This window comes from Tribolium castaneum, chromosome 2 (genome assembly GCF_031307605.1).
Source record: "Tribolium castaneum strain GA2 chromosome 2, icTriCast1.1, whole genome shotgun sequence".
In the NCBI taxonomy this organism is placed as follows: Eukaryota; Metazoa; Arthropoda; class Insecta; order Coleoptera; family Tenebrionidae; genus Tribolium; species Tribolium castaneum.
Genome location: NC_087395.1, coordinates 6549299 through 6577190, shown reverse-complemented (window position 1 = coordinate 6577190; position 27892 = coordinate 6549299). Strand labels below are relative to the sequence as shown.

The 27892-nt window shown below is 30.8% G+C and overlaps 3 protein-coding genes and 1 long non-coding RNA gene across 5 annotated transcripts in view; 3 read left to right on the top strand and 1 right to left on the bottom strand.

Annotated features, from left to right (window-relative positions):
- The first annotated feature begins 207 nt into the window (after window positions 1–207).
- LOC135265477 (uncharacterized) lies at window positions 208–625 on the top strand. The gene is made up of 2 exons (XR_010333164.1): window positions 208–345; window positions 397–625. It is a non-coding gene; the product is annotated as an uncharacterized LOC135265477 (long non-coding RNA).
- Window positions 626–1787: 1162 nt separating this feature from the next.
- Window positions 1788–7282, top strand: f-cup (flyers-cup). The gene is made up of 9 exons (XM_008194682.3): window positions 1788–2240; window positions 2287–2477; window positions 2525–2728; window positions 2776–2899; window positions 2951–3120; window positions 3222–3364; window positions 3412–3615; window positions 6431–6949; window positions 7008–7282. Exons 1-9 carry the CDS (start codon window positions 2081–2083, stop codon window positions 7111–7113), a joined length of 1821 nt encoding a protein of 606 aa, XP_008192904.2. The 5' UTR covers window positions 1788–2080; the 3' UTR covers window positions 7114–7282.
- Window positions 7283–10054: 2772 nt separating this feature from the next.
- Window positions 10055–14352, bottom strand: mars. Of its 2 annotated transcripts, none has more exons than XM_015984731.2 (6): window positions 13496–14352; window positions 11523–11630; window positions 11372–11479; window positions 11018–11321; window positions 10476–10967; window positions 10055–10336 (listed from the first exon to the last, which is right to left on the bottom strand). In XM_015984731.2, exons 1-6 carry the CDS (start codon window positions 14161–14163, stop codon window positions 10157–10159), a joined length of 1860 nt encoding a protein of 619 aa, XP_015840217.2. In that variant the 5' UTR covers window positions 14164–14352; the 3' UTR covers window positions 10055–10156. The 2 variants fall into 2 exon arrangements, with proteins under 2 accessions (XP_015840217.2, XP_008192897.2); XM_008194675.3 differs by having other exon boundaries at window positions 11372–11470; window positions 13496–14350.
- A 5288-nt stretch (window positions 14353–19640) lies between these two features.
- LOC656219 (uncharacterized protein) overlaps window positions 19641–27892 on the top strand; it is a 77436-nt gene continuing 69184 nt past the window's right edge. Inside the window, exon 1 of the mRNA XM_064354633.1 lies at window positions 19641–19791. The gene's annotated coding sequence lies outside the window, so the exon portion shown is untranslated. The remainder of the gene's footprint in view (window positions 19792–27892) is intronic.

Sequence of the window (27892 nt, the reverse complement as noted above, 5' to 3'; positions counted from 1 at the left end):
TGACTAGTGCCGACGACAATGCAGATCGCAGATCCCAAAAGTGCAAACGAAGAAAAATTAATGGCTTTTATAACTTAAAGTTTATAACTTAAAGAGTCTAATTACCACCAATCCCAGAAAGGGAACTCTAGGTGATAATGTGAATAAAATTGGTTGCTAAGCTTTTGCAAACGCATCTAAAATATCATCTGGTAGGAGTAGTATAAATCAAGAACACGACATGACTTCCGTCTATTTTTAATATCTGACAGTCTGTGACATTTTAGTAACAAATCCACAAATTGAAGCATCTTCCAAGCATTAGAGCTTGAATTATGTCTGTTATGATAATTAATTAATAAGAAGGTAATAGCCCCAAAACAGTTTTTCCGTTAAAAACGTCGTTACAAATAACAGACGTGACAGCAAGATACGCTTTTGAAAAAAGTCTCTTAATTTTGAACAATGAGAACAGTCCTGCGAGCACCACACCGACATCATTCCCATTTGGTAGAACTTGACCTGTTTACCTTGTTTGTGAGATAGCTTTATTGTGAATCACTTTGTGATAGGGATGATTCCTGCCCGAAAAAGTACGGTTGAGCCCAATGGCGATACTAAAGTGCTATTAAAATTTTCACAATGACGTTTGTTGACGTTTCTCAAAAATTTCATAGTCGAGCAGTTTATTGGAAAGGTAATGAAGCTAGTAAAACGTGCAACCTAGCAACAATTACGAGAAACTAAACCTGGATGGTTTAAAAGGGTCTGATTGGTCGACTTAAAACATTCTTTTCTTGAATATCGTTCAACATAGAAAATTTTGTCATTAGCATTATTTATTCGTCTTTTTATGACGATTTCTCTCCTTTTCTCTGGGGCGCGAGTTCTGGGATAGTTTCAGCAGAAAATTATCGTTAATTTGTTAAATACAAAATCACTACTACAGGTCGGTCAGTTTACAGAAAGTAAAATTAAAATTTAATTCAGAATTAAACTAATTAGAAATTAGCTGCCATTTATTTTACATTGACAAACGTCAAGTTAATCGCAAATTAAAATTTAATTGCGATAAAAACATTCCGTAAACCGACCCTACCACTACTATTTTTGTTTTGATTGACATAAAACTACACATTGTGTCAAAAATCAAATTTTGTTATTAATTAGTTTTTTAAAACATGAAAAAATAGTCATGTAAATCATTTTTGTTTTACTTTTGTATTTATTATTTATAATTTCTTTCTGTTAAAATTAATGCTTGCCACCTTACCTTCCTAAAATCAAAACTGCTTCAACAATAAAAATTATATATTTAAAATTCTTAGGGTAACGGGTTAACTACCTAATCAAGTATCTATCGAACAAAACAGTATGTACAATGCACTTTCAAACCGATCTAGGCGAAATTAAAATTTTAATGAATTTGTAAAAAGATTTTATAAATTAATGTAGATTCTTTACTAAAGATCAAGCAGTGACTACGGAAATCATCTTATTTATACTCATCTTTGTCACACAGTGAAAAGAAATAAAATTATGAACGAGGGACTGACTCCACTACCTGAAGGGACCCGATACGATGAGATATTTTTGCCTTAGGCGACAATTCAGACAGCTCGAATTAGAAGCGACAATGAGAGCCGGTGCCAGAACTGTCAATTTCACATTTCAAATTTCAGAATTTGTGGGATTTTTTATGATCATGATGATCACCGGCGATAACACAAGTTTTTGCACCTTTTTTGCGTTGTACGCGATAAGTTCTTCATTTTTCAATGCTTTTAAATGTCGTTACCAGTGGCGTACTCATATTTTGTGCTTAAACTTTACATAGCATCATTTTTTGCCCTCATGTGGGCGTCGCGCCCCAAATTGAATTTACGTGATGTTGCGAAATAATCTGAAGACTCTCCAGTTAATAGAGTATGAAGGAATTTAGACACATTCTGTATCTGTGAAAATCGCTCTGTTTTACAATTCTGTGGGAGCGACGTAATACAGGATAGAGGTCATTTCAAGGTTCATGATGTCACAACAAAAACGAAAGGTTATGTTTCTGTTTGATTAATCGATATTTTTCCGTTAAAGATATTCCACAATGGCCAAACAATCAAGCGTTAAATCTAAACGTAAACTAATAAATCCAGTTTTTCATCTACAAACAAAAGAAGAAGATGACAATCAACTAACAAAAGGTATGATCAAAATTGTTCGAAGGACGGGACAGCTCAACTTATCGGGACGTAGTTTGGCCCATGGTAAGAACAAACAGCATTTAAACCTCTTCCTACAAGTAATTTTTAGTACCTGAAAAAATGTTTACTATGTATGAATTAACAGAGGAAGACACTGCGAAATATATAGACTTCAACAAAGAGCCCGAGGAGGAAAACTGGTGGCAGTTTAAACCCTTAAATTACTTGGACCTAAGCTCAAACGTACTGCATGAGATTCCCGGAAAAATTGGAATGTTTGAGGACTTGACTGCACTCAATGTAATCATTTAATTAGCATCAGGAAATGATCAGATATTTTTTTCTAGTTGCAAGATAACAACATAACAAGTTTACCCCCTGAAATTTGTAATCTAACCAAGTTAACAAAACTAAACCTCAGCCATAACAAGATTAATTTGTTGCCAATGGAATTTTACAAGTTAGTGGAGTTACAGGTCCTTTCATTAGCTCATAACAACTTGGAAAAAATCTCGAAAAACTTTGCCGATTTGGTTATGCTACAACAATTGGTACACAGTTAATTATTGAGTAACAACCAACTAAAAACAATTTATAGGACTTGTCTCATAATATTTTAACCAAATTACCACCAGGAATGGGGTTTTTAGTGCGACTAACTGAAATAAATCTCTCACATAACAAACTAATTGAATTACCACCCGATATTGTTAACTTAAGGGGTACTAAAATGTGGCTTAAATTGTCGATAATTTATGGATAGTTGTTTTAAGGTCTCTTGAAATTGGATGTTACTCACAATGACTTGGTTTACTTGCCAAAAATGGGCGAACTTGCCAAGTTACAGTTTTTGTATGCCCAACACAATAATATTGAGGAAATTCCAGATTTTGAGGGCTGTACACACTTACAGCAAGTCTATTTTGGCAACAATTACATAAAAGTAAGTGGTAATTATTCACTTACTGTGACATTAAAATTAAGTTGGTGACACTGAACAAATGAACTTCCAATCACAGGCGACTAACAAATTTGAAATTGTAGGAAGTTACTACCGATTTTTGTGAAAACATGTCAAATTTAAAAATTCTTGATTTGCGAGACAATAAAATCGAGCAAATTCCCAATGAAATCGCGATGTTGCAACACTTGATTCGACTCGATTTAACCAATAATGATTTGACAGAGTATGCAATTCTTACATTATTTGGTGTTTCCTTACAGTTTTTTTTAGTCTTCCCAATTCATTGGGTTTGTTAGCGCACTTGCAAAATCTTCAATTGGAAGGTAACAAGTTGAAAAAAATCAGAGGTGATATTATTAAAGGAGGAACAATGCGCATTTTGAAACATTTGAAGGAGCAGCTTGATGATGAAGACCTTGAGAGTGTTCCTAAAGTCTCCACTATGCAACATGAAGCTAAAACATTTCCCGATAAGTATGTAAAAATCACCAGTTTTTACATTTTTTTTTACAAAATTTAAGGCTGCCCTCGAGAACTGTCAAAATCAAACTGTCAAATCAAAAAAATATGTTTTTACCCTTTTTTACTTTTATACATATCTCAAAATCGACAACAATTTTCAACCGGAAACCATTGTGGCGCCTTCAACTGGCAAATAAATTTTGAAAGCGGCAAGTTTTAAAAAATCTCATTCTCAAAGAAATTTTTGTAAAGGTTGTTTTTCCTTGTTATTGCTAGTAATGGGTTTAATTTTTGCATCCACATTTACAATGATGTTGTACATGAATGGTGTATTTTTTCCGATCTTGCGTTTGGCACCCAAGTCTCAGATCATCAGACCATGAAAATAGTTTCAATACGAAATAAAAAATGTGTAGTTTTGTGGGGAATTAATTTCTAATCACTTTGCTTTTTGTTTGATACTGTTCCGTGTTCTATTTTTTGAGATAGGTATAAAAGTATGAACACATCATTTTGACAGTTCTCGGGGGCCGCCTTAAAATAATTAGCAAGACGCTCATAAGAGATCTCGTGTTTCCTCTCTTCATCTATCTGAACTCTGGTATAAGTCTACCTTTGTTTGACATCGAATTGTATTTAAACATCAGTTTTTGTGGAAAGGCCCATCTAATGGTTTCTTTCTTTATTTATAGATTTAATGAATCACAAATCTTTATTATACATATTTATATTATAAAATCAAAATTCTAACAAAATTTAAAATGAATATCACCAAATGAATCAATCACTTTTTAGAAAGCGAGTTTTTAACGATTATGTTAATGTAACTTTAAAATTTAAGACTATACTTTTTTTAGCAAATAGTGTCAAGAAAAAAGGCTCACCTCTTATTGTCTTAATTATTATATTTATAATAAATCTGCCTTTGTTCAACACCGAGCTGTTAACGAATAGAACAGTTTTTAATTTCTTATAATTGAACCTACAGTTTTCTTAGCAAAAAGTGCAAAATTATAGCACATCTCTTGCTTTCTCTTTTTATATCTCATTTTAGTTTTTAGTAGAATTGTAACAGCGCAATTGAATTTTTCGGAGCGAAAAATAAAGCACTAATTGAGAGTTTCTGTGAAAGAAAACAATTTTGTGTTAAATTAAAGAAACCAACCAGAAACTCTCAATTTCTGCTCCATTACACTCCAAAAATTGAAATGCGCTGTAGCAAAATTCTACTATGAATTGGATTGAGATATATGTATTATGTATCTAACGAGATTTAGATTTAGAGATTTAGAATGATTGTTTGTCGGCAAAGCTGTTGTTATAACAGCATTTAATTTCTTTCAGTTAGTCAAATTATAGTTTTTTTAGCACAATGTACTCCTTTTTTTCCTTTTGATTTATTTAACATTTGCTAGAAATTTGTCTTTGTTATCCTTTTAAATGTAGATTTTAGACATTTTTTTACTATAGGCGTAGAGAAACAAAAACCATAAAAACTTACTCATTGTCTATTTAGATAATGATAATGATCATGAAATAAGAATGACTGTATTGAATTTATAACGATTAGAACTGTTTTTACTTTCTTATAATATAAGCCGTAGTTTTATTAACAGAGTGTCAGAAATCAAAAAAGGCCATTTTTTTGTTGTTACCTTTATTCATCTAATGATTTAAGATGAATCTATCTTTGTTTAGCAGCTTTAAAATTTAAACTTTAGTTTTTTGAGCAGATTTGGGATTGTTTTATTTAGAGCAGCTAGCGATTATAACAGTTTTTATTCTTCAACATTGTCAAAATTTACGATTTTTTTCCTGCGTAAGAAAGTTTTGAGAACTGTTTGGCATTTCTCAATACGAAACGCCAGATTATTTTTAACAAATTTAAAGCAGTTTTAACCCTAGTTGAGTCTAATTCGAATAAAATGTTGTATTGACCTCATTTTTGTGTAAATCGGTTCACTTATTTCACTTCGTGGATGATAAACCTCTCGCTATCACTCGACGTTTAAAAATTCACTCGGCAATAAAGCGTCCGATTTACACTCAAACTCGGTAAAAAATAACTACAGGCTGATCCAGAAAAATTGAGTCTCTTGGCAACAGATTTGAAAGTATTTTTGCTGGTAATTTCAGAATTGTTGTTATATGGGAGTGTACGCCATTGGTTTTCTTTAAAATTTGTGTTGCCTACAGGCTCAGTATTTCTGGATCAGTCCGTATTATAATTTAATTTATCTTCTATTTTCTCTCTGAATTTATTTTGACATTTTGCCAATTAAATTTATAACTTAGACTAGTTTTCTTAGCATAGAGCGACAAAAAACAAAAAAAAGTTCAAAAGAAACCTCTTCTCAACAGAATGGTTTTTAATTTCTTATAATTTATAATACAAAGTGTAGTCTCTTGGCAGTGTCAGAGATAAAAAGCATCTTTTGTTTTTTATTTTTATTTATTGAAATTTAGGAATATAAATCTTTTAGCAGTGAGCGATTACTTTATAACAACTTTAAAGTTTTTGTAATTCAAATTGTGAAAAAACCCAAAAAAAACTCAAAAGATATATTAATTTTCCCTTTTGATGTATTTAATGGGATTTGCTATGAATTCGTCTTTGTTTACCAGTAGTGACTATTAACTATTGGAAAAGTTCTTATTACTCCACCAAAATATAATATTTTCGTTGTTTGTATTTTTCCCCATACATTTTTTACTATTCTGAAATATTTTTAATATGTATTATTTTAGAATTATTCAGTCGGATCTACATTTTCGCTCAAAGCGATAATGCTTGTTTAGTTGTAACTTTTATTAAAAACTTTTTCAGATACACTATCAAACATTCACGTTCTTTGAATGTTACAATGAAGCAGCTTACTTCAGTACCTGATGATGTTTTCGAGGAAGCCAAATTAGCAGAAGTTACTATTGTTGACTTGTGTAAAAATAAACTACCTTCAGTGCCTAATGGGATACAATTAGTGGCCGAAAATTTGACCGAATTAAATTTGTCTATGAATGCTATTAGCGAAATTCCTGAATTTATCAGCAATTGTATAAAACTGAAATATTTCGATTTGGGCAACAATTTATTGTCGGATTTGCCGGAATGTTTAAGTTCATTGGTTGGTTTAAGAGAACTTGTACTAAGTAACAATAGATTTGTTCACATACCAGATTGTGTGTACAGTATGGTAGGGTTAGAAATACTTTTAGCTAGTGATAACAAAATAACTGATATTAATGTGGAGGGACTGAAAAATCTTACAAGAATTGCAACTTTAGATTTGACCAACAACAACATGAGTCATATACCACCTGAACTGGGGAATGTCACTCAACTCAGGTATGTATGCAAATCTGGTTTTTAAATTAATAAATAATTAAAAATAATTAAATTCTAGGACACTGGAGTTACGAGGTAATTGCTTTAGACAACCGAGGTACGCAATTTTAGAACAAGGGACTGCTTCCGTACTAAGTTATTTGAGGGATAGAATTCCTAAATAGTTTCTAGTCATAGTTTTATTTTCTGTTTTATTTCGTAGGCCTTGATCGAAACGTGTGATTAGCAGGATCAAATTTTGATATGATTGCCCTTTTAACCATCTGCAAATGTTACAGGGATATGCATTACTTTGAAAATGTAATCGAAAATGGTTTATTTGTTTTTATTGTATTTCTTTTCGTTTTTCTTCCTCTGTTTTCCATTTTCTGTGTATGAGATAGGCCTGCTTTAGAAAATTGTTCCTTCATTTCTTACTTGCACTGTTCCGAACACTTTTTAGGTTTGATAGAACGAAGATAGAAGTTTTTTTTATATATCGTCGGATGTTGCAAAAATAAGATAACTCAATTTTGTTGTCGCTAACAGTGAAACTTATGAAGGCAAGTGCATAAAATAGCATGGGTAATTTTTTGCAATAACCGATTTTTAACTGTTGTGTAAAAGTTTAATAGTTGTCTTCTCCGAATTACTGCTTTTTGCAATAACGAAACATATAGGGTGTTCCATCTAAACCCCACATTAGAAAATTGCAAGTTTTAATAATTAAGTATATTCATCTGAAAATTTGTAGGTACGAGTATACAGGGTGTATCAGAAATACGTGTCTTAATTTTAACAGGTAATAGAGCTCAACAAATTTCAATAAAAAATTCGCAAATTAACTTAAAATTTGGAAAAAGATAACATACTGAAACGTATACCCGCCTATGGGTACAAAAGTAAGAGAGCCGATCTATTTTCGATGTGATAGAAACGGACAATTTAAACAATTTTAAACAACAACGAAAATTGTTGCTATGAATACAAACTAATTATTAAACACTGACCGACTCGTTTGCACAAAAGAAAGGAGGAAAACAGTGAAAATTATAAATAAGAATTGTTAAGATAATAAAAGTCTAAATTTCATAAATAATGTTTATTCCGAGCAATACAACGGTTTTTAGTTGAAGTCGATAATCTCGGCTGACTCGGACTTGATTTCCGACTGTAGTACCGTGACGCTGGCTGGAATGGCTCCCCTCTCCTCGAGCAACTCAGGGAACTCCCGACAAAATATGTGCCAACGTAACAGAATTTTGCGAAATGTTATATAGAAAAGTTGTTATATGTGATGAGTTTTATTACGTGTTAATATTAACACACTTATTACTGATACACCCTTATAACCTTATTCCGTTAAATATTTGCAAGACAGCGGCTCTTCCGGTAATACCGGAGTTATTTTAAATGTAAAGCTATGTTTTATTCTTGTATTTTTGTTGTGGATTACTCGAGTTATTCTTAGGATGATTTCATCAGCTTTACTTACAGTAAGTTTAGCCGTTTTTTTTTTTTGGTGGATTTTCACCTTTCTTTCCAAAAACTGTTAAGCAGTTTAAAATATTTTGAACTATTCGTGGAAAAGAAAGCTTGTACTTTTTTTCTGGTGTCTTCAAATTTTGACAAATGTTAATAAATCTTAAATTTCAGAGGTTAGGTTAAAGAACTTGAATTTATTTAATTTTTTCTGATTCAGCAGACGATAACTTCTGTTCAAAAATTTTGATTTTTCCAAAAAACAATCTTTGGCTAATGAATTTATCAGTGCCAACAAAAAGTAAAACAACTGGATATAGGGATTGTTATTATTCTGTAAAATAAAAATTGGGGCATTTCCTCTGGAAAAACATAAATTAAGGGTATTTAGAGTTCTCCAAATTAAATCTCCTTAAAAATTCTTGATCTAGCTAATCTTTTCTCTAAATTTGAAAACACCAAAGGGAATATCTAAACTTTCTTTCAAACACCCAAATTAAAAATCTTAGTGCTTTCATGCGACGTTTAGATGGAACACCCTGTTCCTGTCTCTGTCTTCGGTTTTTCCACTTTCTGATCTATCAAACTCTAGACGTTAAATTTTTTGATTAGTTTCACAAAATCTTCAATATGCATTAGCATTTCAACAATACTACCGCTTCCACCACTTCTCTTTGTTCTTTGATCTCTTCTGTCTTTATTAGAACTTTATTTGTTTCAATGGAACAATTTTTTGATTTTTTAAATTAATTTCGAACTCTTCAGTGGTTCAGCACTGATTTTTCTTCTAGATTTATTTCTTGAAGGCCATTTTTATCTTCATCTTTTTTGTTTTATGTGTTTGTCCAATTTTATTTGATCTTTGTTTTTCTTCAAAAACTTTAAACATTTTTCGTCAACAACCATTTCTGGACTTAAATTGCTTCAAATGCAATTTATTAGTGTAAGAAAAAAAAATCACTAATTTGCGTTCTTCTTTATATTTGTTTTGCTTGTTTTTCTCCATTTTTTTGATCTTTTTTAAATTTCGATTTTATTTTCTATTCACTTAGTTTTCGCTTTTTTATAAAAATGGGTACACCAACAATTGTCTTTTCATTATCTGTTCATTTACCCATCCGTTTGGCTCACACTTTTCACAACCATAAATAAACAAGCAATGCAAATCACATTTTTCCAATCATACAAATCAAAAAGCAACTAACAGTATTTGTCTAGTTTAAAAAACTGGGCAGTGGTATATTGTAAACCTATACGTAGTCTAAGGGTGCCATTAGATTGTATATACGTATATTTTTTTTAAGTTTAATGTAAATATATCAGCATTTAGAATAGATTGTGTGGTTTACTGTTTTACATAATAAATGTAATATTGTTTTGAATCATGCAACGTAGTGGTTTTAGTTACTATTCAATTAATTGATTAATTGTACAAAAATTAGTTTCGTAATTTCTTAGTCACTGCATGTTCTAATGCTTTAATATGTAATTTGATAAACTGGAAATAAACAACTCAATAGAAATCACTCTTACTTTCTTTTTTTCTTGAACAAAAAAAGTGCTAATAATACATACTCCCAAAAAAAAATAATGACTACGGGGCTACATGGAAAAAAACTGTAGGTAAGCAAGGAAACAAACGGCAGGAAGTCATTACCTTTATTACTGCAATATTAACACAATTAAAACAATTCATTTATAAAAATTACCAACTTTTAAACACACAAAAAATTATCAGTTAACATTTTAAAACAATTTACCTTTCGAAAGTCTTTCTGACCGCCGTATTGGTGTTTTCACTCCAGAATTGTGTAGATCAGTGTCCCTAATTTCGACTGATACTTCATCATGAAACAACACAGATTTTTGTTGACTTTTCTGATTTGATTTCACAGATGTTTCTTTCAATATACTTTTGGCAGGAGTCTGGAACAATCACATGTAACAATTTAGAAAAGATAATTTATCAACCCATCATCAGCGAAAGAAGTTTTTAAATTTTTTAGTAACAAAAAACTTATTTAGAAAGCAACTGCTTATGCAAACACAGAATGCTAAATTTTACCTCGACATTTTTCCCAAATTGGGTCACTTTCATCATCAAAAGTCCCGGAGAACTAATTCTTTTCTTTTTCTCTTCGCTTTGCATAACTGAGACTCTTTTATTACTTTTATTGAGCGAAATGTCTGGATTTTCTTGTTTCTTTTTGCGAGCAGCTTGAATAGCTTCTCGAAGAGCACTTGAAGCTTTCACTGTTTTCGGTTTTCGACTCTTCTTTTTCACGTCCTTCTTCACTTCAGGTATAATTTCTTGCCAATTGTTGGCTTTCAAATTGTCTAGGTTTGCGAATCTCTTGTCCAAATTATTGACTTGTAAATGCATCATATCCCAAAAACCGTGTAGATCTTCACATGTGACAAGAGCCTCTTCAGTTTCTGATTGACACTTGTGTATCAAACCTCGGAATTGCTCGAATTTTTTTGTTATTAAGAGATTAGTTTGGCCCAAGGCAACGTCAATCATTGAGACGGCTTCTTCAGGAGGATCCATTTCATTCTATAAAAAAAAATTAACTCAACTGACTTCGGGTAAAAGCAGACTAATACTTTATATGTAGTCCATTGGTCGCACATGTCTTTCAAACGAGATATTTCACTATCCAAAAGCCACGTGAAATAGACAGCGCCTGCTTTTGGCGACGTGTAATCAGGAGTGTCTATATTTGAAGAAAAAGATTGTCCTAATTTTCGAACTACGTACTCTTTTCGAGCACTGTTTTTTCCTCGAGATATTGTCACGAAAGGGCTAATGTATATAGGAGGCGCCACTTTAATAGGCGTCTGCACCTCATCACTTTCAGTTGATTGAATATTCGCAACTGGGTAGTCAGGTGATATCAAAGATAAGTCACTGGAAACAGTTCAATTAAAAAAAGTCAAACATTTTTTACACAAACCAACATATTTTCTTTATTTTCATTCGTTTCCTCTATTTTGTCCTGTTGAACAGTGGAACTTGGCTCTGATTTCGTTAAGACAGGCGTTTTCATAGGTGCATCACTGCAAATACTACTAAGATTAATAAAAGTTTAACAATTTTTAGAAAACCAACCTGTTTTCGTGTTTTACATTCTTCTCCTTCGTTGTGTTGGATTTTTCAGTTTTTGCTCTTGATTTCGCTTTGGTTACTGGCTGCTTAGGTGGTACTAAAGTTAAATCACTGAAATCAATTAAAATATTCAGACACATATAACTGTGCACCAACCCAGAAGATTATTTTGCAAATTAGTAAAGAGATATACAGTGTGGCTCAAAAAGATGTTGCTTAATGTTAGGTTTATTGAGACAATTTTTTTGCTTATAAACCCTTAATCGCAAATAAGAATAAATCAAAACACGGTCCGGTATACAAAAAAATCAACACTTTAAAATTATAAATTTGGAAAAAACGATAGAAACTGGTGAATAATTATTAATATTATGACCGATAACAAATATTTTGATTTTAAATTGAGAACATTAATAATTGGAGTCTAAATAAATTTAAAGAGCAGTTGCTTACATTTTACATGGATAATACAGAGTGATTCATACATCAAAATTTGCCAAAACTAATCCGTAATACTTTTTGTTTCAGAAAAACTATTTGTAATTCCAATAACTGATACAGTAATGTTTGGATAATCCAAACAGAAAGTTTAAAAAGCCCGTTCGGATTACGGAAAAGTTTGAATTGTGGAATTCATAATAAATGATATCAATAACCCGAACATGTTCGGAATATAGACTTTACATGACCAATTAATCATGTAAATATCTACAAACAGAGTGAAAAAATCTATTATTGCCCTTTAAATGTTAAAAAATTAATCACTTTTTTAGGAAAGCCCTAACCCCCTGACTCACCTAAAATTGTTTTCAAACATTAAATAGAATATCCTATATTTTTTGCATTTTTGGATGTTGCTTTTAACACTGATGTTTTTAACTTATAATGATATTGATAATTGGTATTACGGAATTCAAAGGTTCGAATTATGGAAACAATTTGGGTGTTCGGATTATCCAAACGTTACTACATTTGGCTTATCAGAGTTTTTTAGATTATCCATTTTGTAAAACGTTACTTAATAGTAATTTATGCTCAGTAAAAAAACAAAATATGAAACGCATAGAAACGCACTTGCCTTAATAATGTTTTTATTATTCTTATTTTGTTAATAAGCAGAATCGACCAATACAAACAAAAATTCAATAAAATTTAGGATGTTTTATTTACAAAAACAAAAGTTTTTATTGTAGCTCATTTCTGACGAATCACGCTGTATATTTGATTTTCATTATATTTATTTTTAAATTATTTAAAGGTCAGCAATGGACTTTTTCAACTCCCTGGGACACCTGTATGTAAAATGTTCCGATGAATCAATTGCCCTCAAAAAACCGCAATATATCAGACAGTTCTAAAGATGTCTATAAATATTTCGGCTTTTTTTTCTATGTTGACCATTTCGTGGGAAACGATTGGTATTTTCTGAGGAACACGTACGTAAAATGTTAAGAGAAATCGATTGGAGTCGAGAAAACTACAAAATAATGGAGCAATAATGGAACAAAAATATTTGCTATTATCCCTCGTACAAATTTATCAAAGAACAGCAATACTTTTATTTTAACAATTTTAACAAGTAAAAGAATTAAAAAAAATTACACTTTCCAAACTCGTTAGGTAAATACACATGTTTTTTATTGGTAATCTATTTTGTTTTCAAACACGCTGCAGCGTCTATAAATCCAACTTTCAAAAACGCGCGTTTTTTAAAGTGTCCATGGGAACATCAATCAATAACGCAAGAAACGTGAAGATAAATGGTTAAAAAGATAAATTTAATGGTTTTTTTATTATAATGACCACGATAATAGATAATACATAATAAATCGCGCGTGTTTTAAAAACCGTAATATCCACTTATACTTTAATATACTGTTAATTTTTGGTCCTTCAAAGAAATCTGTTCGGCAAGTTAGTCAAGGAGGCTATCGAGACTTGGGGCATCCCTGCAAAAAAACTTTAGATGTTTTTACCTATCTTCTCTGGTTTTATTCTTCTCGCCCATTCTGCTCGCTTTGGTAGGAGTCTTTTTTCCCGTTGTCTTCACTTTGGCTTCGTTTTTCTGAAGTGCCGACGTAGCCCGCGCCTGCGACCTCGTTACCATTTTGTGAGACTCTTTTTCAGTCTTTTTATCTCTACTCGTATTTTTCGACGACTGTGGGTCTTTGTTATCAAAATAAATAGGTTGTATGTTCGGTGGCGGGTGAAATTTATGATTCGGAGGAGCGAACTTCGACTTGAACGGTTTGCCTTTGATTTCCCTATTCACCATCTCCAGTTTGGGAAGCCCCAGAGCCACAGAGACATGCGACACTTTGAAAATGGGTTTGCTGGTCTTTTTCTGCACTTCTTTCCGTTTCTCCTTCTCTGTCTTCCATTTTTTTAGCATCTCCAGCCGTTTGTTCACTCCTGGATCTGCTGGCTCACGTCTTTCTTCTCGTTTATTTCTTTTGGGGACTGGTGTTACGATTGGAGACATGTTCTCGGGAATTCTTCGTTTGACCAAGGCGTCGTCCAAGCGGCTTTGTTTTCTTTGCGTGTTCATTTTCATGATCCGCTCTTGCACTGTACCAAACAAGTCACTTTTCTTTTTATGAAGAAGGTAGAGATGGTTTTTTATATATTCAGATAAATCCCCCATTACATTTTGTAACACTGACTACTCGAAAATGTGTAAATTAAATTGTACTTTTAAGAAAACACACAACACAAGCGTGTTTTAGATAAATAACATGTAACACCAAACGACAAACGTTACAAACATACAATTCACAAAATCAAATTTCTATGACCGTTAATTTAAGTAAGTACTGTCAAAATTAGCTAGTCTACCTACCATTGGTCGAAATTTTAGCGATTCGGTTGCCATCTGCCGACTGTTGGAAAAACTATAAAATTTTTAAAGAAGTTTTAAATGATGGTCATTAATTAATCAAAACTGTGATCAAAATTAAGTTGAGTGTAAAATTTTTGAAAGTTTTTTGTACCTAAACACTAATAAGCATATGGAATGTATGCATTTTAAATCACCACGTGCTATAGTTATGTTCTTAAAATATACAATTAACGGTTGTGTATATTGTGTTGCCTAAAGTTGTCTTCAATTTTATCAAACAAACACTAACAATCAAAAATAATGTTCAAATGTTCTTACATGACCAAACATAAAAAAATGTATTATCGTATTGTCGATTTGTTCTCAACCAACTGCTAGTCTCTTTCTTATTCTTAATTTTTTGGTTTTTCAGATATTGTACTGAGTTCTCATTCATAATGAAGCAACAATTACAAGAGGTGTTTTCGCCTGCGTGCAGATTTAAAATTGTCGCCCCTTGCACCTGTAATTTTATTTCTTATCTGTTCATTAAAGATGTACCTATATCCACAAATATTTTTTGAAATTAGGAAGTAATAGAAATTTGGCGTGAATGTGATTAATTGATTACTGAGAAGTTCTAATAAAAAATCAACAAAGTTTGTTACAAAATTTATGTAATAAAGTAACAAAATGAACATACTCGTTACTCGTACATCTTAAAAAAAGAAGAGTTTTTAAAAATTGTACTTTTTTTACTTACAAATTTGCAAATTTTGCGTGTTTGGTAATCACTTAAGGAGTGGTAAAGATAACCACCAGGATTCAAAAGCTAGTGTTAAATTTTTCCCATCACGCTTTTTGTCCAAACAATAGTCTTTTAAATTTACCCAATCAGACCTGCGGCAAGGATTGTGGCTGAAATCAGGAATCCGAATGCTCTAAGAAAAAAAGTGATAGCTACTGTCAATGTGGCAAATTTGATTAATTGAAATCAGTGGTGTTCGTTTGTTGGGTTGGAAAGGAAACATAGAAAGAATTTACATTTTCAACAAGCAATAAGAGCTGCAAGTTCGTTTCTACAAAGCAAGATTTCCAGATCGCCACATTTCTTGTCGTGTATTCCCTAATCTTATTCGTCGCATCCGAAAATTTGAAAATACTTTAATTTATACCAACGACTGTGGACAGAGGTAGATTTACAGCAGCTAATGTTATTGTTGCTGTATTAAATTAAGTTGTTTATAAAAAGATATTATACTAAAATATTATGAGGTTCTTGCAAGATATTTTATAAAAAATGCATTTTCAAAGCTTAAGGTCCGGTTTATAGAAAGCTTCATCAAATTTTAATTCGTTGTTAAAAGTTAACAACGCAAATGGACCAATCACATTTGTTCAATTTGGTCCGTTAATCACACATTTAATTGCGAATTAAATTAATGACGCTTCTGTAAACCGGTTCTTAATCTTTCATTTTATTTGTTATTGTTTTTATGTACTAAAATGGCTACAACTACAACTAAAAAATGAAACCTCGTATTGATTAAGTTTTTCATTTTCCAAAATAACCGAGAAAGAGAAGAAATAAGAATAATTGTCTTTAGAGCTACAGAATAATTACTTCTTGTGATTACTTATCACTACGTCAATGTTAAATTAATAAAACACTACTTCAGCTCTTGAGTATATTTTAGAAAAAAACTACTGATTGAATTTTCCTAAAATATCCACAAAAATTATCGTTTTCTTTTTAAGACGAAGTTTTTTTTTGTTTCAAAATGACCATATGTTACTCAGACTAATTTGAGACTCAGGCCTAAAATGAGTTCAACTGTACTGGGGATGAATTCTTATAAAATTTTGTTTATATAAAATAATACCTATTTATTTATTATTGCAAGGAAGTAAATAGATAGTAAATGTTTTGAACACCTTTTGCAGAATAAAAAATTTAAAACTGTAAATTTTTTGAACTTAAATTAATACTTAGAAATTTCTGTTAATTTTACATTTTTCTAGACCAAAGCTGTATTTTCTTAACTTAAAATGTTTTTGTTAACGTCTAAAACATTCTAAAAACCTTATATCTCAAAAATTAGGTGTTATTCCTATTGCTATAGTTTAACTATGAAGTAAACAACTTAACACACTTGTGGTGCAAATTATTTTTGCTCCTTATTACAATTTTCTAAAGCTACTCTGCGTGTACCCTGCGTGTTAAATATTCGGAAATAAAATTTAGTCCTTTGTTAGTCAATTAATAATTTTATTTTTAAAAAGAACATTTCAAGTAGCATGACGGTATTAGCACAATTTGTTTCTTTTATAAATTTTGTGAACAATCAAATTCCGGATCTTTGTGTAACAACATCTACTTTGTTTCATAAAAGTCTTTTTTTATCCAGCATCAGCCAGAGTCATAAAGCTTTTCTGAACCATGTGTTTCTTTCAAAATTTTGATTGAATATTTTATTTAAATGAAGTCTAATGCTTCTAGGCATTATTAATAAATTTTCTCAAAAAATATTTGAAAATATCATTTGTCAATGAACTATTATGTAAAATGATGCAAACTCCAATTATTAGTTTTGTATCTGACCGCTGGAATCAGAATAATAAGGAATCTGAAGCAAGATGCGCGGGTAACCGATGGCGACGCCGGCAGCCATCCCTGTATTTTTTGGGCGCCGTTGCCGGCAGCGGAGGTACTGCGTTATAACATAAAACATCATTGAATTAAGAAACAAATGCTTTTTTTCGAAATTTTAGTTTGACTTCTCGAGTTAACTAAAAAAACCATATACATCTCGATGAACACTTTGTGTTTCAAGAATTTGATAAGTTTTCTTTGGAAATACATTATGTATGGATTTAGCTGAACTGAGTTTTCGAAGATCAATTTGTCAAAGTTTGACTGTAATAAAACTAATAAATATCTACGTTTATCTATTCTATCAACCAATCACATTTTTGAATTATTAAAAACTTTACTTTTTATTAAAAGTTTTTGCTGAAATGGACTAAAAAATTACAAAGTTTAATTTTTAAAACCATTAGTCTTCGTTTTTTAACGTTCTGTTTGATTTTTAACCAGAAATGAAATTATTTCAGTAGATTATTTTTTTATTTTTTTGTAATCTTTTTTAGTAATAATAATAATTAATAATAATAATAAAAATAATAATATTAATAATAATAATATGAATAATAATAATAAAATTTATTGCCAAAATACAAATGTACATAAAGGTAAATTCGAAAAAAAGAAAACTTAAAATTTATGTAGCGTTTGTTGACAAATAATAACAGCAAGAGAAAAAATAAAATAACACAACATTCTTAGGTTAAGATAAAACAAAGACTCAAAGAATAATAGGAATTCAAAAAGAAAATTAAAAGGTCAGTTCCACTGAAAATTGTGTTGATGTATATCTAGGTACCTAGATATATGGCTATAAGATAAGTTAAACCCATAGTTTGTTCGGTGGAAATTAATATTTAATAAGCCATGACAACAGTCAGGTATAATGATTGGTGTTGTTTATTTCAATCACTGATTAACTGATTATCATTGGGACATTAGGACATCTCTACACATCTAAATTGGCATTTTAAAAATTTTAAATTTAAAATTTTAACTTTAAAAATTTTGGGTTAGTTACTCATTTTTAGAAATTCGAAAACACCAAATGACATAAAACATATTTCCAAACTTTAAAAAATGACAAAGTTATCGATTTTTGAACAAATCTACAAGGATTTTTAAAACTCAAAGTATTTCGTAAACGGCTAAATTTAGGTATAGGAAAAGCTTACAAAAACTACCTTAAAATAACTTTAGTAATCCAAAAACGTTAAAAAATATAATCTTCCATTTAAAATAAGAAAGTTGCTAACGACTTCCGGAATTTCAATGAGCAGTACCTATGAGATTATGGTTGTATACAAATTTTTAGATGACTATCATTATTAATTTCTAATACTTCTAATGTGGGTTTTAGACGGGACAGCCTGTATACAGGAGTCCCGGAGAATTGGAAAAGTCGATTAATGGACTTAAAATAACGAAAAAATAAATACTTTTTTAAAAATTCGTAGATAGATTTCTGTAACACATAAAATTATTTTCAAAAATACCCTGTTTCAGAATGAACTAAAATATAAACTTATACAAAGCTTCTATCAAGTAGGTGGGACACACTGTATAACTAAAGGGTGACTCAAAATTGGTGAAGCCACTTTCAAATGGTGATAAAGACATTCATCTGAGCTTAAAACTGAATTCAGATTTAAGCTATTTAATTTTTACTTTCTAATATAACAACTGAAACCTGTCTGAATATATTTTTTGGGTTATTTTCATACACAAGATGTTTTCGTCACATTCGTCATGTGTAAGCAAAAATTTAATTAATCACAAGTCGTTGCACATTGCCTTGTTGGTTTTTAGGTTTTAAAAGTTTCAACCTCCACCTTTTAGTTTAAAATTAAGAATTGTTACAATTAGTGACTATTAAATTAGCAGAATTTTATAACGATTGTTTAACAATAAAATGTGAAGTTTTTTTTGTGTCCCGTCCGACATCATTCATCAAACATCAAACAGTTTGACTGGAACTAAATTCCTATAAAGAAAAATTCACTTCTTTTGATACTGTTCATAAGAACTGAAAATAAATTATAATCTAAACATTTGTGTAAAATGTCCCGGCTGTTAAAAGAGCTGTAAATCTCCTTAACAGAAAATTGACCATAAAATACTCAAAAACAACCAAAAAGTAAAAACTCAGTGTTTTAAAGAGAGGTCTCAACATTTCTTTTAACAGAAATTTATATTCAGCCCTCTAAAACCATAATATAAATCATTTTTTCTAATAGAAGTTAGACCAATGATAAGTAGACCAAAAAAAAACTTAAAAAATTTTCATTGCCGACGAATCTGTCTAAAAAACTGACTAACGGTGTCTAAAGGGGTTTCGCAAGAAATTTACGTGTAACCTTCCTAGTCACTCCCAGTCCCTAATAAAAGGATTCCTGATAAGCCTTCTCCTGCCTTTGATTTTACAACCTTTTCCAAGAGGATTACAAGATAATGAAAAATGATTTTTTTGCCAGATCTAGTGCAAGACTTTGTCCTTATCACAGCGTGATGTTAAATTAGAAATTGATGCATCCATGATCCGGGTCATCTAAGAGCAGTTGTCGCACTACTGAATTGTCGATGGATGAAATCGAGCAAACCTATATTGGAGACACCGCGTACAACTAGTTTTTGTCTCAGGTTAGGTGACTGACTTTCTTGTCGAAGGCTTCCACTTAGTTTAGAACTGGCTTAACCAAGTTCAGCTGCGTTTGCCAGCCAAAGAGCGCGACACTTCGGAAAAGCCGCGAAAATTTCCTCAAGTGCAGTTGATGTGTCGTGTTGCAGCAAATTTAAGCCAGTTTGGCCAGGTGAGTTTTTCGTGTAATGTGGTGCAATTTCGTCAAAATCCCGTTATCTAAGTAGTTTATCACCTAATTACCGAGTTCACAAAGTGAATCACTCCAAATTTACGTATTTGCTTTAAGCAGACAACTCCGTTATCGGTGTTTGTTGATTTGGAAAAGGGGATTCACCCAAATCGGATAATCTGGGCACGTATGCAACTGGATATCTGTATTCACTTTCCTTTAGTAAAAGTCGTGGTCGTCAATGTGGGTAGGTGTAGTGAATTGGCCCAAGGTCGGTGTTCAGGGGGCAACAGTCTGAAACCTACACTCTCAGATAGATATTTGATAAGTCATCGGTTGACTCCTCGGGGAATTGCTGATTTTCCCGAACCATTTGCAAAATCATGCCCGACGTCATCGCAATCTTTCCAAAAAAATCAGAGAAAGTTCAAATGGAGAACAAAAGACGTGGAGAACAATAGAGACCCTAAAGAGCTCATCTCCGCCAGTAGCAAGAGCTTCCAGAATCATTTCAATCAGAAATTTTTCTTCTGCATGTCTGGCGCCACTTTAAATGCCAGTTATGTCGTAAATTTAGATGCTGATGCCGCCAAATTACTCGTTCACTATTAATTGCATTGAGGCTAACATTTCACCTTTACTTTGCCAATAATTCGTATGCACATAAAAACCCATTAGATGCTGACTGTACGATAAATTAGCGCTTTCACTTGCACAGAAATTGGTTCAAATGCATTATTATTTTAAGTGGCAAGTTTTGAGTTAAACTTAAGATTCCAAGAAGTTGCAGATAAATGATTACAAGTTATTGGCTTGTCACAACGAAGGTTGTTGTGAAATGCTAATAATTAAATGATCAACTCTCATATCGAGGAGTATCTCGACATTGAACAAATTATAAACATAGGTGTATCTAGTGCGTTATGAGAAATTCTAAATCAACAAAGTGGTTAAGATACTGTAAAAGTAAATAATTATCGTTGAAATCTTAAATTACAAACATAGAATATGATGAATGCATTTGTTGACAAGTAACACTTATTACATCGAACAATCAACCAAGCCTTTTTCACCTTGGCAAAAACACTGAATTTCCACCAACGTGTAATATTAAAAGCGAAAATGTATCACATTTTGTGATTTAGTATAACTTACAGTTTAGTTAATCATCTTTTGGTACTTATCCTGCAAAATAGAGACCCACAACGGCTGAAATTTCAGATCTTATCAAGGAAGTATTTTTTATTGAAGATACACAGTTTAGAAAACTGATTTTCATTTTGATTTTTTTTACGAACGATAGGTCTTAAGATATAGTTAAAGTTGTTGGAAGTGGTTAAAATAGAAACCAAACACTCTTGAAAATATAATTCTTTTCGGAATGGAGTAAAAAGTCAAACGACTTCAAATATAAGTTTTTCTGTCGGAAAATTATCAGAAAATTCCGAAACTGTCTTTACTTGTCATCTACAGCTATCAATTAATGAGATATCGGTGAAAGTTTAATTTTGATTGTTTTTGAAAAATAATTCAGACAATTGAGACTTTATTTTTTTATTTACTTAAAATTTTTTAAATATCTACTTAATTTTTTGTATCTATTTTTTATCTATAGCTAACAGTTTTTAATATCAGTCAAAGTTTGATTCTTTAACAAAAAGATTAGTTGCAGTAAGAGATAACTGCGTTTAATTGTTTTATTTTTGAAGTTATACACAGTTCAGACAAATGATAGTTCAGCTTTTCATCTGCAAGGATTCTGAATCTGTTCTCATTGCTGGTTTGTTAGTAGTAATTCTTAAAATATCAGTTTAAGCTAGAAAAACTGGTTAGAATTTAGTTTGTCAAAAAGCAAAAACTTCTAAAATAAAATTCTTTTTGGTAAAATGGAGAATTAAACCAACTTAAATTTGAGCTTTAAGCTTACGAAAAATTGTCCAAAGATTGCGAAACAGTTTAGTTTTAACGGAGGTTGTTTGATAAATGTAATAGTAAAAATCATAATTAAAGAAAAAAATCTTTTTATTTTTCCATGTAATCTCTCTATTAGGATTAATGCACATCGTCTAATGGTTTTCTAATTTATTTAACCCATCGAAAAAATTTTTTTGTTGAATATTACCCGCGAATATGGACCAAATCTTTTTTCTAAGGCCAAATTTTTGAATTTGGAAACAGTTAAAATACCCAGAAATAAACTATTGTTGACGAAGAAGCAGAATGCCTATGAACTTTCTTTAATTTTATTTTAATCTGATCGGATGTCCTATTTTTTAAATAAAATGTTTTACCACACCGCAAAATTCGTTTTTCCGATTTTCGTAGTCTTTTCAGGAAACTTTTTTTCAAAATTTTCTGAAACTCAATCTAGTTGAGTTTTTTCTTTATAACTGTGGTACAATTCGCCAGATTCATTAATGCACAGGGTCATAGTTAAAAAACTATGATAAGTTGATAAAAATCAAATATATCAAGCGACAGGTAAAGAGTGAAGTTAGACATAGTGTATACAATTGAGCTTTTTAAACAAAATTATTCAAGAACCTTGAATCTGTTTTTATTTTTTGTCAGCTAGTTTAAGGAACTGGTTAAAATTCGTTTGTCAAAATCGAAACACTTCTAAACATAATTATTTTTAGCAAATGTAAGTTTTACTTACGGAAAAGTGTCTGAGAATTTTGAAACTGTCCTAATTTTTCGCCTAAAGCTAACAGTTTTTAGGTTTCGGTAAAAGTTAGGTTCCTCAAGATAAAGATTAGTTGGAGTAATTGTAAAATTGCAGAAAAAAATTCAAATAGCAATAGCAAATAGCAATAGAGCACAGTATTTTATTAAAATTTGTTCTGTATAAAGTGCCCAGTAAAAAAATCTTACATGCACAGTATCTAATGGGTAGTAATAAAGCAATCAGTAATAAATCCGATTTAAAAAAAATAATAAATGATAAAATAATAATAATAATAATAAATAATAAAATAACAATAAAAAAATAATAAACTCTCAGCAGCTAGCCTGCAGGCTGGGGCTTGGCCGCAGGAACTAAAAGGAAATATACCTCTCGGGCGATTAATCTCGAAAACGTAGAAGGCTTAAGGGTCGGTTTACAGAAAGCGAAATTAAGATTTAATTCAAAATTAAACTAATTCGAATTAAGTTGCCATTTAAAATGCATTGACAAATGTCAAGTTAATCGCGATTAAAATTTAAATGCAATTAAAATGTTCTGTAAACCGGCTCTAAGGTGCGGTTTATAGAAAGCTTCATTAAATTTTAATTCGTTGTTAAAAGTTAACAACGCGAATAGACCAATCAAATTGGCTCAATTTTGTCACGTGATCCGTTAACCACACATTAATTGCGAATTAAATTAATGATGCTTCTATAAGCCTGTCCTTAATGTGTAATTCTAGACTCTCTAGTTTTGAGAAGCTATTATTTACTGTGCATTTATTATTCTACTATGCATATATTATTTTTACTGTGCATTTATTATTGTTACTGCGCATTTATTTTTTTTTTGATGAAATTTAACATAGTTCGGAAAAATTAATACTCCAACTTTTCACATACAAAATTATTCAAGGAATCTGAATCTGTTTTGTTTTTTTATCTAGGAGCGATAGTTCTTGAGGATTAAAAAGTTACGTTTTTAAAATTTTTGATCGTGAAAATTTTCTTTGTTTAAAACAGTGTAAAGTAGATAATTATCATTGAAACCATAAATTTGAAACGTGGAATATGATGAATGCATTTATTGACAACCAACACAGTGATTATTCTAGATCTATTGCATCGAACAATCAACAATTTTGCTATAATTTATAGCTCCCATAATCTCGCAAACTGCATCAGTTACACCTCAAAAACCCCGAGTCTTGTCAAGATTCAACCATTTCCTCCATCACATTTTAAAGATAAATAAAATTGTTCATAACAGCTTTTATGATCCTATGACATGCGATTCTTCGTTTTTTGCGTTTCTTTTGAGTGAACAGGAAGAAACGTTAATGACATACGAGTAGTCTAACTGTTAATATCCAGTTGACCATATGCTTAGCTGCAAAATATTGCCGTCATTATTATTTTTAAAACTGCGGTACAAATCTATCACTGTCTTAATCTCAACTGGTAGCTCAAGACATAATAAATCTTTTTAAATTCGACAATAGCACAAGAGAGAAGCAATTCATCACTACTCTCTTAATTAACACGAATTAAATCAACAATAGTTCAAACACCTGGATGGAAACAACATAATTGCTCGTAGGTGAATTCTGCTGTCTTTACAACATTATCCATATGTAGGCTGTAATTATGCATTTCTATTAATCCTATTAATAGAAAATGATCGCGTTTCATTAAAATCTGCAATAACAATGAGCGAAAAAAAGGTTTTATGTTAAAAGAAGAACCAGTTATGGCATCTTACACACCAGCATCAACTAGACGTCTTAGTGCGTCTATAATTAAGTTTAGTATAATATCTGTTTTTATTTACGGTAATAACTATGAAACAAGTAGGTGTATAATGTTTACGATGGAGAAAACCCTTGGACAAGTTAATTTAGTGGGATTTCATCCAGTGTCTGCCTCAGAACGATTTTATTAAGCGGAAATGTCCGTGTTTATTAATTAACTGACAGATTTAATTGTAGCAAGCACCTTTGCAAGGCCAATTTCCATATTTGCTTTGTAAATGAATGTGAGTATTGTCATGAGAGGTTTCCGATCCAATACGTAATAAGACAGAGTGATTCAACGCACTCCTCCCTGATTTGGCTCCTTATCTGTCCTGCCTCAATTTATTTTCAATTTCACAAGAAACATCCAAGGCTGGAAAAATGATAAAGAACTTAACGAAGTGCTATTGTAGTCAAAAAGCCTAGTAAAAAGCTGATTTATTAAAGCGTGGTACACATAACGTCCTTGGAATTAGTTGCACATAATCTGCTGAAAATTGAAATTGTGTGACTTCATGTGACGTTAATTGTCTTTATATCTTTAGTGGAAGACAATGCAATGGGTTGGTTTACAAAGCTCGAACATAACTAGAATTTATCGCGTCCATAAAGACCAAAAGAAATCTTTTCTTACTTTGTATATAATAAGAAAACAGAACAATAAAATGTTGCACCGTGTTAATATAACTTATGTCTGTCTTGTTAGTGAACCATTTAACATATTATTATAACATTCACCGCGCTGCTAAGCCAACTGGAAAATTTCAAATAAAAGGACTCCAGACTCCTCCAATAGTAAATTTTGTGCAGGATGTCCCGGACATGACTCTCATCTCTGATTGCAATAGACCTTGCTGGTCATTCACGAAAAAGCAAACCAGTGAATATCGATAAAATGAAAAAAAATGGGTGGTTGTACTATCGTATAACCTTGGCTTAAATTTAATTTTGCAATAAAAATACAATAGCAAAGGATATGATTAACATAAAAATCCAATAAATCAAAGAGAAAACGAAAATTTCTTAATTTGTATTACGTGGTGATTTATTCATTCTATTTGTATATTTATAAAGTAACAATTCGTCAAACTTTAACATCTTCTTCACAAAATGGTCTATTGACAAAGGATCCCAAAAATTAAGATATATGGATGTATGTATGATTTTATTTAACATTCAATCAAGGTTATTTTTATTCAATCAACCTTATAACGTATAATTAAAAAAATGTTAAAATAATGTAGTAAAACTAATTTACTTAAGATACTTCGGAACTCTTTTGAAAATATCGTTTAAATCGGTTTATAATTGTCTGAGTTAGACTTAAAAGTCTTAACCTTAATATCATAACAAAAACTCAAAATCTGGTAAAATTATAATAAACTTGTGGCTGAATTATTAATACTTGAACTTGGATACATCAATAGTGCAAATTTAAGCAAATTTGGTCTAAGAGCGCTATTTTGTCTATTTTTTAAATATGCCTGAAAACAATTTATTGGCATTTGTGTAAAATTTAGGATTTAGGGGATTCAAGGACTTTCCAAATTCCTTTCCGAGATAATTTCTTAAATATGTAGTCAACAATGAATCCAAAATACGTGTATAACTATTACTTTTAAATTTTTGTATTTTGGAATTGATTAACCAATTTGAAAACATAGTTTCCCAGTACCTACGTTTTTAAGGTAAGTTTATTGTTGAGAATTATACTACAAGGTTAATTTTCGAGTTTTTTTGTTCAAATCGGTGCACTGTTGTTTGATTTCACCAAGTGTTAAACTGAGTATCTTAACAAGAACTCAAAATTTGGCAAAAACCTTCTCCATAACGCAATAAAAAATGTGTTCGTTAGTGGATTAATGAAACTTGCACTATAGTAAAATTTCAGCGATTTCAATTTACCACTAAAAACAATGTGTCGATTTTTTTTACTTTAGTTTCAAATATATGTTACAAAAAACACTTTCTTTACATTTTTGTCTTAGTGTCGGCACAAGTTATAGTTTTTTCCAGTTTAGAAAAAGTTGTTAGAAAAGTATTTACACAACAACATTAACATTTAGCAAAAAAAATTTTTTATTTGGAAATATGTTCAGTCATATCAGTGAGTAATTGGGATGGTACTGAATTTTAGAGTTTCTACAGTTAACTATTTTTGAGGTATAAAAGATACTCATTTAAAAACTGTGATTAAAAATGTTGATTTTATTGACCACATAAATAGGTTCTCTGAATAATAGACAAAACTAATAACATTCTATTTCAAAAATTCTGTAAATTTTTTAAAATGTTTTAATCTTTTTACTCTTACTTTTAACCTTTATTATTTTTTCCAATTTTTTCGTTAATTTACAAGATAGATATTTGAAAAAGAGCTTTGCGGAAATTGAACAAATTAGATATTTTTTTTAGACGCAAATAGGTACTTTAGCTCGCAACTTAACCTAAAATCTATTCCTCAAAAAAGAGATATATTCAAGGTTATAGGTTCTCGTAATAATATTCCTACAACTGAAGCTCACAATCTGTATTTCAATTGGATCTTTATTTCGATTTTGTATAAAGCTGACTACATTTCGATAGAAGGAAACAATACTCAAACAGAAGAAAACACATATTTTTTATTACGATAAATACGAGTAGAGTAAAATTTAGATCTTGAAAATGGATAATAAATTTTGTGGTGTACGTCATTTATATTTTACTCGTAATAAAATTACATTAAAATTACATAAAACGCAGTCCACAATTATTTATAAACATTTTTTGGTCCTTCGAGTCGGATACTGAACTGCAACCACTGCTGTAACCAAATTCATAAAAATTGGTTAGATATGCCACCAAAATTTACTGCTAAATATTTTGCGATTTGAAACTGCAGATTAATTGCAAGGTTTACTGCAAATAGCATCTTCGGTTTGATCAGAAAACATTGAGCAACATTTCTGAGATGTTTTATTTTATATTTAATATTTTGGTACCATGTCTTCTCTTAAATTTAAGTTTCTTCACCACCATTTACTTTGTTTTAATAGTCTTTAAATAAATTACATAATAGTAGTAAAGAAACTGAAACTCCTTTGAGCTTGTATTTCGTTTGATTTTTGCAGTTTTTTTATCATTTCATACTTGAATTAGTTGCTTTTTTGTGTCGTTCAGAACGAATTTCAGGAAGGTTTAAAAAGTTATCTTCTGTAGGTATTTCTGCAAGATCTGTACCATGATCGCCAAAATCATAGGAGCAGTAATTCACGTGTGATTTCGGGTTTTCATCAAATGAAATTAAAGAAATACTAATTTTCAGGAAAAAAAAACAAAACTACTTAGTTTTATCTTAATATTTATGTTAATTTTCAAAAAGGTGAGATAATTTCTACCTTTCTCAAAGATGTAAAAGGAAAAAAAATAAACTTTTTAATCTCTTCAAATGTTCTTGGGTTTTAAAAACACCCTGTATGCTTCAAAAACGCTTGAATTAGGTAGAAAATACAACGAAATAGAAAAAAAATGGAAAAAATACTGAATCTGTGGAGGTGGAGATGATTAGCGGTTTTAGACAAATAATAATTTTTGAAACAAAAGTGCAAATATTGACAGGAACTGGGTTTTTAGTTTGAGAAAATTACAAAATACATAAA